Genomic DNA, 15,828 nt, shown 5'->3' on the forward strand with positions numbered 1-15,828 from the left:
CAAGCTTCCTCTGGCATTCAGTATGCATGATATACTAAAATGGAGACAAAACTAACCTAGGAGATGAGCAAAGAAGAAAACGCAACTTATTCCTTTAGTTTGTTCCCTGGGAGTCATACTTTTAGGTTACGTTTCATGGATGTTTGCTTTCCAGTGCTAAAAGGGCAAGTCTCAAAAAAGCTACATGGCCTGTAGGAGTTCCTACCTTAATTACAGGGACAAAATACAGATGTTAGAGTTGAATGCCACATGCAAGTTGAACGGATGCTGGGATGGCTGGATGACTAGATGACTAGACCTCTAAAATGCAGTGAAGGATGACCTGCAACCCTGCCACTGCTGTAAATGTCAAGAGAGGGAGGCAGTAGGAACAGCAGGGACAGCCGGGCAGCCTCCCGCAAAGACTAGGCAGGAGCCCAGGCAGGCTGCGATTACTTCTTCTGTAATGCTAGGGTATTGTGTTATGAAGTAAAAGGAACCATTTCCAGCTTGAGAGCAAGAAATCTTATCTTTTTCTCTCTCCTTCCAGTTGCTTCCATATTTGAGAACAGGATTGAGATGTTCAGTGCTCATTCAAAAGCTGCTTGGTATGGAACATAAATTCAGGCAGTGCTAGGATGGACTTTATTTTCTATCAGCTCTTCCTGAGAAAGAGCAGAACTTTCTATTCTGACTTTCTTTCAAGCCAAGCTATCTGACTGGAGATCTGGCTCAGAGCTTCACAACCCCAAACTTAACCAGAGAAGGGATGCAGAAGAAAAGGCTGGATGCCATGCTGAGCGCAAAGCGCCAGCTGCCCCATAAACCTCACCTCGTTTCCCCCGCTCTGTTACTTTCTGAGATGTCTATCACATGAGGAGCACGCTGTCTGTGGGATTCCTCTGCGCAGCCAAAGATAACTTTTTAGTAGAAAAAAAGCTTCACCACAGTTTCCTGTGGAGGTAGATGTTGGCTGCAAAAGCCAACATAGTCAATGTAAAAGAGAATTGGCAAAACTGATTTTGGATAGCTCATAACTTATATTTACCATTATTTGCATTGAGTCTGGTTATCTAAGCCTAACAATTGAGTATAAAACTATTCAGTGAAGACAGAATTTGTCTTCCTTATTCAGTGTTCTCCATGGAAATAATTTCCAGTATTAGTAAATGCACATAATTAAAACATTCTTGCTCTTCTAATAAAAAAAACAGTAAACTTTAGGGTGATCTAACACTCGATCATTTCTAATGGATGACTTTTGATAATTATTCTTAGGAATTCACAAATCAGAAACATACCACAATAGTTTAATAAACCCACAGATCCTTGCCGACTTGCAGCCCAAAGATTGAGTTCAGCTATGAGTTCTGAACAAACAGCTCCTCAAGCTGAAATACAGCTCAGGATGAATTACACATCCAAATACAAAACCCCTGCTGTTTTAAGTCCATGTTGAGAGGCCGGAGAATTTTTTTGTTTGGACTGATGGAAAGAGATGGATACCAATAAGCCCACAGAAGGAGCACTTCCAGGTTTTTCCCCAGAAGAGTTTTACACAATCCTCCATGGTTTCTGAAGAGGATTTCTCCCTCTGCCTGCAATAATTTCACTGCTTGCACAGACTTCCACGTCTGTTCAATCCATCAGGCAGAACTGACATCACGCTACAGCGCCGTATTTCAGCAAAGTTTAAACAAAGGCCGAGAAAAACCTGCCAAAACCCTCACATAATCCGCACGCTATGTCTATTCTTGAGGAAAGGAATCAGGGTCTTACTGTAAATGAAACAATGATCCACGGAGTCTGGCCAAAATCCTATATTGCAGTTTGCTTTTTCAACAAATGCTGGTCTGAACGTTTTAATAAACTAAAAACATATTGGACTGGGCTGTCAGTATCTAAGAAAAATAAAATCCATCTCAGGTCATCAACTCCTCCCAGATTCCTTCAAAAATCTGCATATTAGCTTCATTTTATAGGATCAGAAGTCTCTTGATACAGTGGAAGGATATGTATCAGAAAGAGAGAAAGAAAGAGAAAACGAGGGAGAGAAAGAAGGGTGATTCAGTGCTGTTGCATTAACTACTGAAGTTTCCCCAATTGTCCTTAGAAACTCAAAGGCTCCATTCTTTCTAATGTAGAACAGCAAGCTCATGATACTTTTGGTCAGACTTGCCTTTGGAGGGGGGAAAACATGGCTAATTTTGCCTATTTGTTTCACTGCAGACAGGCTGGTTGTTCCTCTCCCCAAGAAAGCAACCACCCCTTGGTTTTGTGCATCAGGACCTCTGGATCCCTTCTTGGCAGCTCTCAGATACAACCAATTCGGTGCCCTTTCACCAAACCCAATTAGATTTTTTTTCTTCTCTTTTTCTCATCAAATCCTTGAATGGACAAATTGAGCAAGTCATTTAAGAAAAAAAAAAAAAAACACAGGATTTTTGTCTGTGTCAGACACAGAATAGATGGTTCCTTGCATCATTTTGCTACACCCCTGCCTGTCCTGTCAAGCACCCAGTGGCTGTATGAAAAGAAATTGAAGTATTTGTCAACTAATATTAATTTTCTTCTGAGATGGTTTTTCAGTCTTGGTAAGTAACAGCAAGAGCTAGGGAAGGAATTAGTAACTTTTTAAAGCCAATTCATATTTTTAGTAACAATGGCATGAAAAGCAGAACTGTATACTTTTCAATGACCACAAAATAAATAAATAAAATTAATTACCCAAATGAGACAAAAATACAAAGTGTCAGATTGTTTCAACCAATATTTTTGGTCTCTGGCTAAGATTTCACCACACTTAATTTGGACAGCTTTAAGTAGCTAACTAAGTGCAATGTAATAATGCTTCATCTGTCTGAACCCTTTAGTCCTCCCTTTGGTCAAAACTGAATAAACATTGCAAAAGATTTATTCAGGTCTGCAAATGCTGAGCATTTCAGAAACAAATCAGCTTCTTCTTAAAAGGCATTTGCTGCCTTTATTTTGGCTGATCGGGGAGTGGGTCTATCAGAAATTTTACACCTGCAGGCAACGTCTGCACTTCCATCCAAATAAATGCAACTTAAAGAACAAGCAACACCGCTTACCCAAACACAGCATCACCTTTCACAACATACCTGAGATCTGCACTGCCGTTACCTAATTAACAAGCTTTTCATACTGTATAGGATCAGTTTGCTTGCAAAAGACTTACCAAGAGCAACAGAAAGAGATCATTTTGCTCAGCTACACCAGATTCTAGTGCTTTTCAAAATAGTAATGTTTATATATAAGTATGTACATATGTATATTTTCTAAACATTGTTGACACTATCTGCAAGTGAGCATGGTGTCCATACCTGTGCTGTACCAGAGCATGGCACTAAGCCACCGTTGGATTTGTATGTCTCAACTGATGCATAATTTCAAATGCACACGTGCAGAAAATACCCTGATACCTTACAGCACACAGATGTTGCAAAAGAATTTGTTTGCAGAAGAAAGCCAGGGCAAAGACCCAAAGCCTGGAACTTCTTCAGATCTCTAAGTCACTCTCTTATTCAAAGCTTTTTTAAAAAATGATTACTTCTTAAATGACTTGGCTCTCTTGCTACAACTTGATATGGCCATTTTTAACAGGGTCAGATCAACAACATTCTAGTCCAAACTCATATTTTCCTTCTGTTTATTTCTGCAGTCTGAAGTCCAAAATGCAAAGAGCATCCAGCTGCTTACACCCATATTTTACAGAAGCTTTCCCCTCCCTAAATTCAGAGCATTAATGAAGTGCTACGAAAATCTGCAAGCCAACTCCCAAGAGTTCAAGGAGTAAGACAGCACAACAGCTGTTTGAGGGAAGGAATGAGAGAGCCTCACATGTGCATGAAAGGACAACAAGTTATCTTCTGATAGGAACATAAAATTAGCAGAAGTTAACCTTCCACACCGTCCAGCAAGTTTTGAGAGGGACCAAGGAAATCCAAGACAGCTGGAGTTAGAGTGCTTTCCTCTGTTTCAGCAAGTTTGGATACAATGGGAATTGGTCAGGTGAGATGCGACAAGGACAATAACAAAGGAGCAGAGATTGCACAGTTGTTTTAACCAACTACAAGGATAACATTTCAGGATCACTTGGAGCTGCAAGTGGCTTAGATGGCAAGGATTGCTTCTGGCCCTCTGTATCCACATCAAGAGGTTTTGCCCATTGCTCTTGAACACAGAAAGCAAGCACAGGACAACTTGGCTCGCTGCAGTAAAAACTCCTGAGCAAATAATGCCACAATTTCATAACCTGCACAAGCTAACAGGGCAATCTGGTTAAGAACTTCTGCGCTGACCTGCATAACTGGATATGGCCCAGGACCATCAAGGCTGAGACACTGAAACCTGTCCCAAATGACACTGGCACAGCAGTCATCCGCAGAGAACAAAATCCTCTTTGTAAAGGCTCTTACACAGAGAAACAGCAGATAGCATCATCAGGCTCAAAACAGAATTAGATAAATGCACGGATAGTAAGTCCATAAATGGGTACTACAGGAAGCAGACTGAGATGCACCCTCCAGCAAGTCTACCACGACCTTTGTGGATGCTGGCAGAGTAACAATAGACTGCAAAACGTGTTGAATTCACTCAGAATCTCCTATTGCCACTACCTGAAACAGAAGAGTGGATCTTACAATTGCTCCAGTTTCTTGAATTGTTTCTAACACAAATACTGGAACAGATTTCAGGAGCATTGGGGAATTCTGGTGAGGGAGCTAATGGTTGGCAATTAAAGAAAATAGCACGTTGAATGGCAGGTTTTCTTTCCACCTAGAACTGGCTTGCAATCTTTCAAATTTTAATCAAGGTAACACTATTTTCAGTCAATTGAATAAGTGTATTGAAGCTGAAGATTAGGAAGAAAAAACTTCACATGAAAAGCCTCATAAGAAAATCCTTGTAACGTCTCACTGGCAAACACAAACAGGCTATATTAACATAAGACAACTTACCATTCATTGTAACTGGAAACAAGTTCTATTATAAAATAAAGGTAGTTCATTAAGTGTGAAAGTCACAGGACAGAAAGCAAAGACTTACCTCCAGCAGGTCCGACACGATAGGCAGTATCTCAGGGTTACAAATATCGATGGAATCATCCCGATAGGTCTTCTTTTTATAACGGATGTTTCCCAGATGTAGTATTGCAGACAAGAGAGAAAAAATTCTAAAAAGAAAATAGAGAGATCTCATTTTCACTTTTTTTTCTTTCCTTTCTTCTTAAAGCTAATGAAAAAGCAAACCACATGTTCAATGCCAAACTTGGTTGCAAAACATTTTCAAATATTTATCAGGATCCCATCACCATGAAAGCTGAAAAGCTACAAAAACACTTCCAAATTCTGTTTAAAAGAATGCAGCACTTCTCAGTCCACGTCTTGTACAAAATATCCTGCCCTTTCCACAATCCCTTCAATTCCCAGACATCCAAGTGCCATCTTCATATTTGACTCATCCTCTAATTTTTAGTCTGAAGCAGTTTCTGTCCCAAATCTCCAAGTGTTTCTTAAAAATGATGCTCAAAATAAGCATCCACTTTGTATTTTTTTTTTCCATTTAGTCAAGTACTAAACTTGCATCAGTACAGCCTTCTTGAGAAGTATTCTGCAAAATCATTCAGGTCACCTAATTCTCAGCCTGAAGTTCAACACATTGAACCCATGGTTACAAAATGGCACCCCATATGAACTACAAAATGAAATCATCAGGGATGAATGATGGCTGACTTCAGCTATATACTCCATTTGTCCCTCATTCTACACACTCTGGGGAGCTAAAAATGATTAAAATTGAATTTGATTCCTAGCCATGTCACCATTGCGTCTGGACAACACAACTTCACCACTCCAAGCCTGTCCTTCATTATCTCTAAAATGGGGATACTGATTCCTCTTCATGAATTACTTGAATGCCTTTATAAACAATTTTCTTCTGTAGCTGTTTCCACAAAGGTGAAAGCCCATGCTTTGCTATAAACAATCACTTTAGAAAGTAATAACAGCACTTAAAATGCCCTTCCCTTTTTTGCTCAGCTGGAGGTGGTTACTTTTTCTTGTTGAAGTTGCACAATGCCAAGTAGAACAGATTTGCTCATACAGCGAAGAATCTGCTACATTTTTTTTAAGAGAGGCAGACATGCTTTTGACAACACGCACTAGCAGAAATACAAGAACTTGTCCGCCGAGTAAAGTTATTGCACAGTAAATCAAAATGACATCCTACTCCATTCAGTCCAGACACTTACTGATTGCTTTACTCTGCCAATTAAAGTACCTTGCCGTACTGCAACCCTGAGCTGTAAGCAGGCTTTAGAAAACCCTTGTCTCTGAAACCTGATTCTTGCTGCGTAACAAGTCACCCGGGGCAGAATACAGGAAGCAATTTGGTTCTGCGCTGTTAGCTCCTTGCTGCTGCAGTATCTGCAAAGCAGCTTTGTCTCAAGTGGGCTGCAGTGGCATTTGCTCATGGAGCGAAGATGCGTGATGCTTGCAGGAGAACATGAGTGTGTGCTTGGTGCAAAGCAGACACACGTGAAGAATAAGGACCTATACTGACACATACCCTATTCATAGTAAAAGCATGTATACTTGGCTTATCTATTTGTGTGGAATATATAGAGAAAAAGCAGTATTGATTTCAGAATTAATTTGTTATGCTTGGGATAAAGCATGAGCTTACGAAAATTATTTTTGGGTAGGTGAAACAAGTTCTTATTGGAACAAAATGCAGGACAATGTCTCACACTTAAGGGCTTCTAGCTGCTGGCTCAGACACGTGTTAAAAGGAAAGAAAAACAATGCTTAAAAAAGGAGGGAGGTAATCCACCCAATTGCAAAATAATGTTAGATGTTAGCATCTTAAATGTCATCTACCCAAGGGTTTCAAAGTGCCATTAGCACAAAGCAGTAATTCCTTGTTCCCACATAAACCTCCAGGATTTCCGATAAAGGAACAAGGTTCATTAAATTACCATTTGAACATTTTTACCTAAAAAAGCACAAGCTTTCTCACTGTGTTCCAGCTACTGATTTGCCTTTCAGCAATAATTATGATGTCAAAAAAAAAAAAAACAAAAAACACAACAAACTCACTGTAAGATCATTTTTCAATACCTATTTTTCTAAGCCCGTTCCTAACCTTAGTAACTTACTTGTCAAGTTCATTCAAACCTACTTGAGACTTTGGAACAATGAAGTCAGTCAACGATTAACACAACAGGAATTACTTTGTGGTTTCAGTGAAGAACAATCTTCATGTAAAGCATGTAATTCCTTGCACTCGGTGGAAGACAGTATTGCAAGCCAACTACAAAAATCCAGGTTTTCAACTGGCACCTTCACTGTGTTGGTGAATGAAGGCCAATTGGAAATGAGCCCTCAAAACCAGCAATTGCATGGAAAGGGATTAAGCATGATGACTAATAATCCGGATTTCTAATTAAAACGGGATCTGGATTCATGACATGCAGAATAAAGCATAACTATTCATGAACAGTACAAAAAATATTTCCAGGTACCAACTTCCTGCCAACACTCAATTTACATAAAGAGTCATTAACTACACTAATGATGGGCATAGTTTGCTTATGTCTTTATATTTTACTTCTTTATTGTACGAATGGTCAAGCACCATTCTTCTTTCTCTCCAGCCTGAAACGTTATGCAGAGCAAAACAGTTATGTTAGCAAAAATTATGTGATTTTTTTCTCACTAACTAGGGAGATTATATTTACAGTAATATTTTATACGTATTTTATACTATCATATTATTTCAATTAATCAATATAATCTCTAATATGTTAATATATGTTAATATGGAAAAGAAACTCACTGTCTGCGAGTCTTGGGAAGAAACCCCACCATCTCCATGGCGAGTTGTAGACGCTCAAAGTCATGCTTCAAGTCCTCCCCTTCAACGGAAAAGCAGTCCTGTTGGGGTCAAAGAGAAAGATTAAGCATTGACACAAATTGAGGTCAGAACAGGTCCAGATGGCCAACTCAGCACTTCATAAATATCATCCTGTGACTTCCAAGCCTTTTATCGGCAACTAGGACATTTCCAATCTGGCACTGGGAAAATGAGATATACAGGAGGCCCTGTTAACACGATGCAGACTAATGGTGGCTAATTACCCGACACCCACCCCCTCGGACACTGCTCTGAATCCTTCCCGAGACAGAGCACGAATGCACAGCACCACAGCAGACAGAGCAAGAAGCACATATGCGATGCAATAAAAATCCAGGATTAGCTCCAGTGGTAAGGCAGAATTTTTCTTCTTAAATATTGGAAAGCATGTACACAATTTAAAATCAAATAATAAATAACAATAATCAAGCTGTCTAGGAGAATCAGTTTTTCAGTAGTCTCTGTATAAGCAAATCAGAGTTGTCATATTTAAAGTAGCACTACTTGGCAAGAGTTTTGGACAAAAAACATATAGAAAGGCCGTGAATTAACAACAATATGCTGTGCATTGTTAACATTTACAGGCAGTTTATTCCACATTAAGTCCCGGTCCATTAAGAGTTCCTGTAAGTAAATGGAAGAGTTCTGTTTTAAACTGCTTCAAAATAAAATGCATGTAATTCCATGTAAACTAACCAGTGAGTGAAATGCTGCATAAGGAAGGAAAAGTTTCAAACATTTTAATCACTATTCTAAATACTGGTGCATTTTCTTAGGGAATTTGAAGTCCACCACTTTTTATATCTCCCAGAGGCTAACGTGCCATGGCTGAATGCTTTAGTTATCCAGATTCTCCCCAAACTGATGGCAGTCACTGATGCTTTCAAAGAAATCAGATGACTTTCTGAGTCCAAATAACACCGACCTACACCGATATTTAGAGAACAAAGTGAAACTTACTCTCCTTAACTTAGTAAAGGAACTAACAATGCCAAGAACCTTTTGCAGGGTTTGACTCACCTTGGGTCCCCTTGCATTATTTATTATTCTCTCTCTTCATAGCCCAGATTTAATATTTTTTCCCATTGCTAGCTACAGAAATCCCGGATCTCCAATTAGATTATTATGTATCACACAATATAGTGTTATCTTAAGCATCAAAATATTTAGTAACACTTAAATAGAGACTTTCTACAAGTTAATCCAGGTGTATAATTTAAAAATTGTAGCTGCTGCTGCAGTAACAATGAATTAAAGCAGCTGCATCCCCATATTCTTTTGGTCATTTGTCTGTGAATCATCCTTACACTATGAGCAAGTGTGCACAGACTTCTGCACAAACAGATCACAAAATCTGCGCTAAGCAAAGCTACATGAATACAACAGTGAACAACATTGAACAGATACAAAGTAGTCTTAAAATACGTAAAACATAAATGTAGAATATATAGAATTATTTTATCATATCAGCTTTGCATCTCACAGTAGATGCAAAGCAGACATTTTAAGCCTTACTGGGGTATCAGTGGTATGTTCTTCATCCCACTAGGTAGTATCAGTACAGTGATAGCTACCAATTATAGAGAGAAATTCTTATTTAAGATATTTATGCCAACATAGGTAATTCCTCAAACAGTAGCCCTGTCCCCTCAACTAAACATTTGAGAAGCTCAGAGCATTGCCATAAACCCAGATAACCAAAAATAAAATCTATCATCGATCCTCAGGGGCAACAAGTCACTACTGCACTGCCAATCTAGAGATGTTGATGAACAGTAGAACCATTTTGTGTAATTTTTAAAACCATACCAACAATCAATGAACACAGAGTTTTAAACTAAACTAGAAAATACCATGTCTGCCTGTTCTTAAGAAACACTCGTTAATGATTGAACCTTTCACCTTTTGTTACAGGCTATTGAAATGTGCCCTTTGTAACAGATGTATAGGCTATTTGCACGATTTATTGAAAGGAGTGCTGCATTGACAACTACACTATATATCAGTAGGGACCAGCAATGGGGTTATATAAATCATACAATACCAGGATAAAAGGATCCTGGCATCCTTGGTCACTACAAATACGCTGCAGATAACTTGGAGGAGTTTTCACCCTCACTAAGGCAGGACCTGGAGGCTGCAGAACAAAAAATGCCTCGCAAACTCTATAAATAAGGTCTTTTTAAAAATCTTTTTAAAGGGATAAAAAGTGCCACTTCTACTGGCCATCCACATTCCCAGAAACAATTTCATTTTGTGGCATCATTCATCCAAAATTGAGTCACAAGACAACACTGAAATACCATAGCTAACTCAAAAGTAGTACAATCTACGCCAAAGGCAATTTAATGAACAATTTACATAACAATTCCCAAACTCATTAATCTGTATGGAAAAGCTTTTTGGAAATTATCTACTTAAAAGCAGATGCACTCGATAGTATTCCAGGTCTGTGCTAGGTACTGTTTCCTAATGGATGATTTTATATATGTATATATATACACACACACACACAAATACATATATATACACATATATGTGTGTGTGTATATATATATATATAGTGTGTGTGTGTGTAAATACACATACATATATATGAGTTTCACTGATATTAGGGCAGACAAGTGTTATAAAATCTATGCCCATGTACCAGAATATTTATTAATATTCTGCTGGGCCAATTAGTTTCCCAGAGCGTTCAACACTTCGAAACAACAGTGAGTTCCCTGCTTACTATCAAACTGAAGCAATCCCTGGATTTCCAGGAAACCCTTAAAGAAGATACAGAAGGGTTTCTTTATAAGCTGAAAGTCTGCAGCAGGTAGAGCCCATTCCTTTTGCCACTAGTTCCTTGGAGGGAAAAGGCCAGAGGATGTTTAAGAGCAAATCTTCACTGAAGCCAAGAAGTGATATACCAGGAACATCATGGAAAACAACCCTGAGCAAATAAAATACCAGATCAACAGCCAAATTGTAAGGGCGCACAGTTTTGCTATGCAAAATAAGGCAACAAACCTGGGGCTTGGTTTTCTTGGCATTCCTCCAGTCGATTGTCCTAACCCACTCCTAAAGCGATTAAAGGCTTTGCAACTCATTACAGCATCCTGAGGCATACAGAGAAGCATCCACTCTTTGCTCCCTGGTCTCATAGGGCCTCATGACGATGCTAATACAATATTTGACATTTTTAAACCTCCAGAGGCTAGACTCCCTTCCCTTCCTCCTCTCCTAACGAGGGTTTGCATCTGAAGGCGTGCTGGTACTGTGCTGATTTAGCCTCAGAGAACCACAGTTCCTCCCCAGATCACCTCTTCTTCCAGATACATTCACTGGGTTTGGCAACCATCAAGTGAACAGCAAAATTAGCAAGGACAACATGCAGCTGGTTGAAAACATGCTTTCTGGTGCAAGACACAACTGACACAGACCATCACGGGGACACAGCTGCAGGCCACACAAACCCAAAGCACACCACTGACCAAAGCCACCGCCTCTGCCTTAGATGCAAAAGAGGAGCTGGGGAAGGTAAGAAGCATCACGGTCCCTTTTTTGGGTAGATCCATATGGAAAGGACAGCAGAACTATTTTAGGAGAAGGAATTGTTTGCATTCTCAGTAATAGCAGGATTTGATTGTCCCATAGATGGCTGAGGGGTGCTTTTGGTTTTGTTGTCCTTTTCCTGGAAACTGGACGGCAGATAGGCTGCGACAATCACCATGAGCTGATGCTAAACAAGCCCTCTCTTAGCACTTCCAGGGGCTGATTTGCAGTTGTATCAGGAAGCAATTACACTTCTCACAATGCTTCCACATCACAAATTACTGTGTGATGACCAATTTACATGAAACAATGTGTATTATATACCAGGAAGGAACGACTGTGAAAACTAGGTGACCGAATCCAAACCAAGCTGCTGAAGAAGCTTTCCAGATGGAAGTAAGCAAAAAAGGGTAACAGAAAGAGCATCCATGTTGTCACCAGCTAACACACAAGCAGCACCACCGCAGGGCAGGGGAGAGGGTCATTAACAGGTTAAATTTCATTTCATTTCTGCTTGTGGTTTGGTGCACCTCCCAAATTCAAGTGAGCAAAAGGAGCAGCCCTGCACCAGCAACACAGAAGACGCGTGTACTTGTACTGACCGGCTCAGAGTCATAGCAATACTCATCCCAGCTCTGTCTGAGGGGTTTCTTTGTCATCTGAAAGCAAGGCAGACCGAGTTAAGTAGCATTCAGACCAAACATGACTCCCACCACCGGCTCTTCAGGCAGAGCAGCAATGGCGACCTCCCAAGTAAAATAATTGTTATTATTCTGTGCAGTCATTCCTGATCTTTTTCAGCATGAAGTAAGATTTATAGTTCTTTTCAAGGCCTGTGATGCTCTGATTTCTGCTCCTAGTATTTTCAAGGTAGTGGGGATTTCTCAGGCTATCAGCTTAATGATTTTTTAAGAGAATTCAACTACCATGGTTGGAAAAATCTTTGCTTTGCCTAGAGCAGAGAGATATTCAAGCAGAGTTGATTTTTGTTTCCACTCTCAATCTCTCTCTAGACCCATATATGTGCTGCAAAACTGAGTTCTTGGTTGAAAGCACCATCTTTTTCTGAGTTTCCAACTTTTTCCTATCAGACAGTGACAGACTTGAAAGGCATCACAGGAGTGCAGGACTTGCCCAGGCTCAGCACTTGGTGCTCCTGTGAGGGAGGCAGACACAGCACCGCAGCTCCTGATGCAATTAAATAAGGATCTAATCCTGCAAATTACTAATTCCAGAATGGATAAATATGGATGTAGAACACAGAAAATATTTAGCAAATTGCAGGGTAGGCCTCTTATCATTGGTATGAGACTGAGACGTCATCCAAACTCAGGGGATATTTTAAGTAGATTTGCTTTTAAAAAAACAAAAGTGAAAATATTTTTTGTCCAACCTGCTTCCTACATTTACAGATCAACAAAATGCTCTGTTATTTCGTTGAAGTATCTGAATAGATTATTTCTCATATGAAATGCAAAATACATTTTTATTTTGCATAACAATGTGAGTTGAAGAACCTGGGAAAATAAAATAATGCTTGAGTTGAGGATTGAGTCAGTCCTTGACTTAAGGGGCCTGGTTCAGTATTTTATAGCTTTTAAATTTTAGTATTTAATTTTAGTTACACGCTTATGCTCACTTCTGGGCTTGTTCTTTTCCCTCTCTAAAAGGCAGGGATTTCTCTAGGACACATTCAAGAACTTACTGAGAATGCTCAAGGATCATTTTATTAGTTTTCCCTTTTATGTCTGCAGAGTTTCTCTCCCCATTCCTCCATTACTACTTTTTCCTTCCTCCTCCTCATTTTCCTTTTTTCCCTTTTTCCTACAGGACACAGGAAGGCAGTTACTGCATTGTTGGGAATCCTAAATATTAAACAACGCACTGAACTCATCTTTAGGAGCCATTTTCTCATAGTTGTCAGTGTTACCTGGTCTCCCTAACATGAACACTAAATGCAGTAAAATGATTATAATCAAAATACCCCAAACCCCCAAATGTTACTACTCTCCATAAACTGTGTTCAGGTAAGTCCGGAGTCTGCTTCCATCATCTGCTGGATGTACCTCAGCATCCTCCTGCAGCCTTCTCACCCACAGCAGCGTAATTTTGATTAAAATAAACACTTCAACCTAAAATATCACACTCCTATCAGATCTACACACTACGCACCATGAAATTCATTATTATGCTTTAAATATTAATGACCTTAAACATTAAAATGCTACTAAATAAAGGGAAGGACTATAATTAAAAGCAATATTTTAGGCTAACATAGAACTACCGGATTGCCCAACAAAATCTGTGAATCTGACAAAACATTCCATCCAAATTATCTTGGCACTTTTGAGCTGCAAAACTGCAGCGCAGATGGTCGCAAAGAACACACCACGTTCTCCAACCTCTGCACTGCTTCCGAGCACAGGAGGCACAAACAGAGAGAGCAGAAGCCTTAAACTCTTAGTATGTTCTTCATCTGAGCAAATTTCCTGATCCTGCTAAGAGTGGGTGGTAGTCATTAATATCACAATATATTTTGGCTTTGATAGTCCACTTTAAAAATCTTTAAAAAGCCCTGGGTAATTGAGATATATTACAGAGCTAAATTATATTTCTAGAAAGACTAAAAGTTATTTGCATTGCACACTGCACATAAGTTGCTCTCCAACTTGTGGGCTAAATCAGTCTCTATTGCTAATCATGTCTCAAGTCCAAGAAAACAGCAATTACAGTTAAAAATCAACATGTAACCTAAGTGCTGTTCCATGTCATCCTACTCCATTAATTATGTTTTTGAACAAAAAGCAGTAAATTTCTTTACAAGCATCAATGCATATTAAACACCTGACGTAAATTAGATTTTCTAAAGTTTGAAGTTAATTGGCCATTGGTAATACCTCACACATTTTTAATTCTGACATTTTCAATAGTTTTTATGTTTTTACATTAAACTTCTTGTATTGTTAAATTCAAAGTCTCATGCAAACAGCCAGCCAAAATTAGGACTATCTCATTTAAGATACTACTTCTTAATGGTCTACTGGCATCACACATTTTTCTCTTTTCTTCTGTTCAGCAGACAGATGTTAATGACTAAACATTCATTCAGAGAACAGGTAGGTTACTACTGTTTCTCCCTTATATGCATTGTGTTTATAGTCATCTATTTAACATATCCCAGTTAGGGGACAGAAAATGGAAAACACTGATTTTTCCATACTATCAGGCGTTCAGATTGCCAACGCAGATTAATTTCCAATGTCGGACCACTGCCTTTAGAGCACTGAGACAACCCATTTTCATTACTGCACACATTTTCTTCATTAGCATTAAGCTTCAGTGGTGGAAAAGGCAAGACCTTGTACTGCCAGCACTACTGGTAGAGTATTCCCACCTGGTTGAGGTAATGATATTCCTCAGGCTGCTTAAGATGAAATGCTGATCTCTCTTCCTCGCTCGCTCCTGCCAGGAGGTAATAAAATACATGGTAGTTCCTGGTGACAAAGAAAAAAAGATGTTAAACTTGAAAACAACCAGCAGCATTGAGTAGGGAAACACATAAACCTCATAACTTCATTTTCCAGCTTCTGAACTTAGATCTGTGTGTAGTTTTAACTCACAGATAGGGAGAAGTCCTGTGGTTTTTAGCTAGTAGGGCAATTTTGAATTAAATTAGAATTTTAGGGAATAGAACAGCAAAATGAACTAAAAAACTCATAAATTTGGAAAGGATAACAGCCACTGAGTCCCATGTCACCAAAGCCCTCCAGATAAGAGACAAGCCCAATCTCCATCTAGTATTGGTCTGATCTCGCTTTGATGCGGAAACAGATGAAAGCTCCAAAGATGATTTACAAAGATTTTTGTAGATCCAACATATAAATATACAATAAAGCCTTCTGCAATGACTGGAACGCTCAACCCTGATGGTGGTTTAGGAATGGCCTGAGACCACTGTACACTGATGCAAAAGATTAAACCAATTAATGGAGAATTAGATCCGCCTCTCCATTCAAGGACGCCCACTCTCCAAGAATATACTTGAAGAATTCCTAGCTGACATCGTCGTGTTTTCCTCCAGAAACATGTGCAAGGCCTACATATTTATTGGAATCAAAACACTTTTGCAATGCAGAAATTATTACTTTTTAATACTTCATTGCCACAACAAAGTAATACTTTTGCAGTTGCAGTTCTGTATGACAGAATGGAAAAATCTTCAATTTTTATGGTTACTCAAATACTTGGAATACCTGAATATTACTAAAAAAAACACAAGTGACACTCATCTGTTTTGCTTCAAAACAACTATGACATGGATTAATGCTAACAGCATAACAGAATGTAAAACCACAACTTTGGTTTATGCCA

At 39.1% G+C, this 15,828-nt stretch overlaps 1 protein-coding gene and 1 long non-coding RNA gene across 15 annotated transcripts in view; one reads left to right on the forward strand and one right to left on the reverse strand.

Annotated features, from left to right (window-relative positions):
• The window catches only part of MYO9A (myosin IXA), a 188,275-nt gene that overhangs the window by 101,993 nt on the left and 70,454 nt on the right, over nt 1–15,828 (reverse strand). For 13 of the 14 annotated variants that reach the window (XM_067004002.1, XM_067004004.1, XM_067003998.1 and 10 more), the window contains exons 5-8: nt 14,852–14,951; nt 12,060–12,116; nt 7,840–7,937; nt 5,050–5,176 (exon numbers count right to left, since the gene is read on the reverse strand). In XM_067004002.1, the coding sequence (XP_066860103.1) occupies nt 5,050–5,176; nt 7,840–7,937; nt 12,060–12,116; nt 14,852–14,951 (382 nt within the window). The remainder of the gene's footprint in view (nt 1–5,049; nt 5,177–7,839; nt 7,938–12,059; nt 12,117–14,851; nt 14,952–15,828) is intronic. The other variant, XM_067004001.1, reaches the window with a different exon arrangement.
• On the forward strand, nt 8,097–13,406 carry LOC136791722 (uncharacterized). The gene is made up of 3 exons (XR_010834284.1): nt 8,097–8,268; nt 11,238–11,442; nt 13,288–13,406. It is a non-coding gene; the product is annotated as an uncharacterized lncRNA (long non-coding RNA).

Source organism: Anser cygnoides, chromosome 11 (genome assembly GCF_040182565.1).
Source record: "Anser cygnoides isolate HZ-2024a breed goose chromosome 11, Taihu_goose_T2T_genome, whole genome shotgun sequence".
Classification (NCBI taxonomy): domain Eukaryota; kingdom Metazoa; phylum Chordata; class Aves; order Anseriformes; family Anatidae; genus Anser; species Anser cygnoides.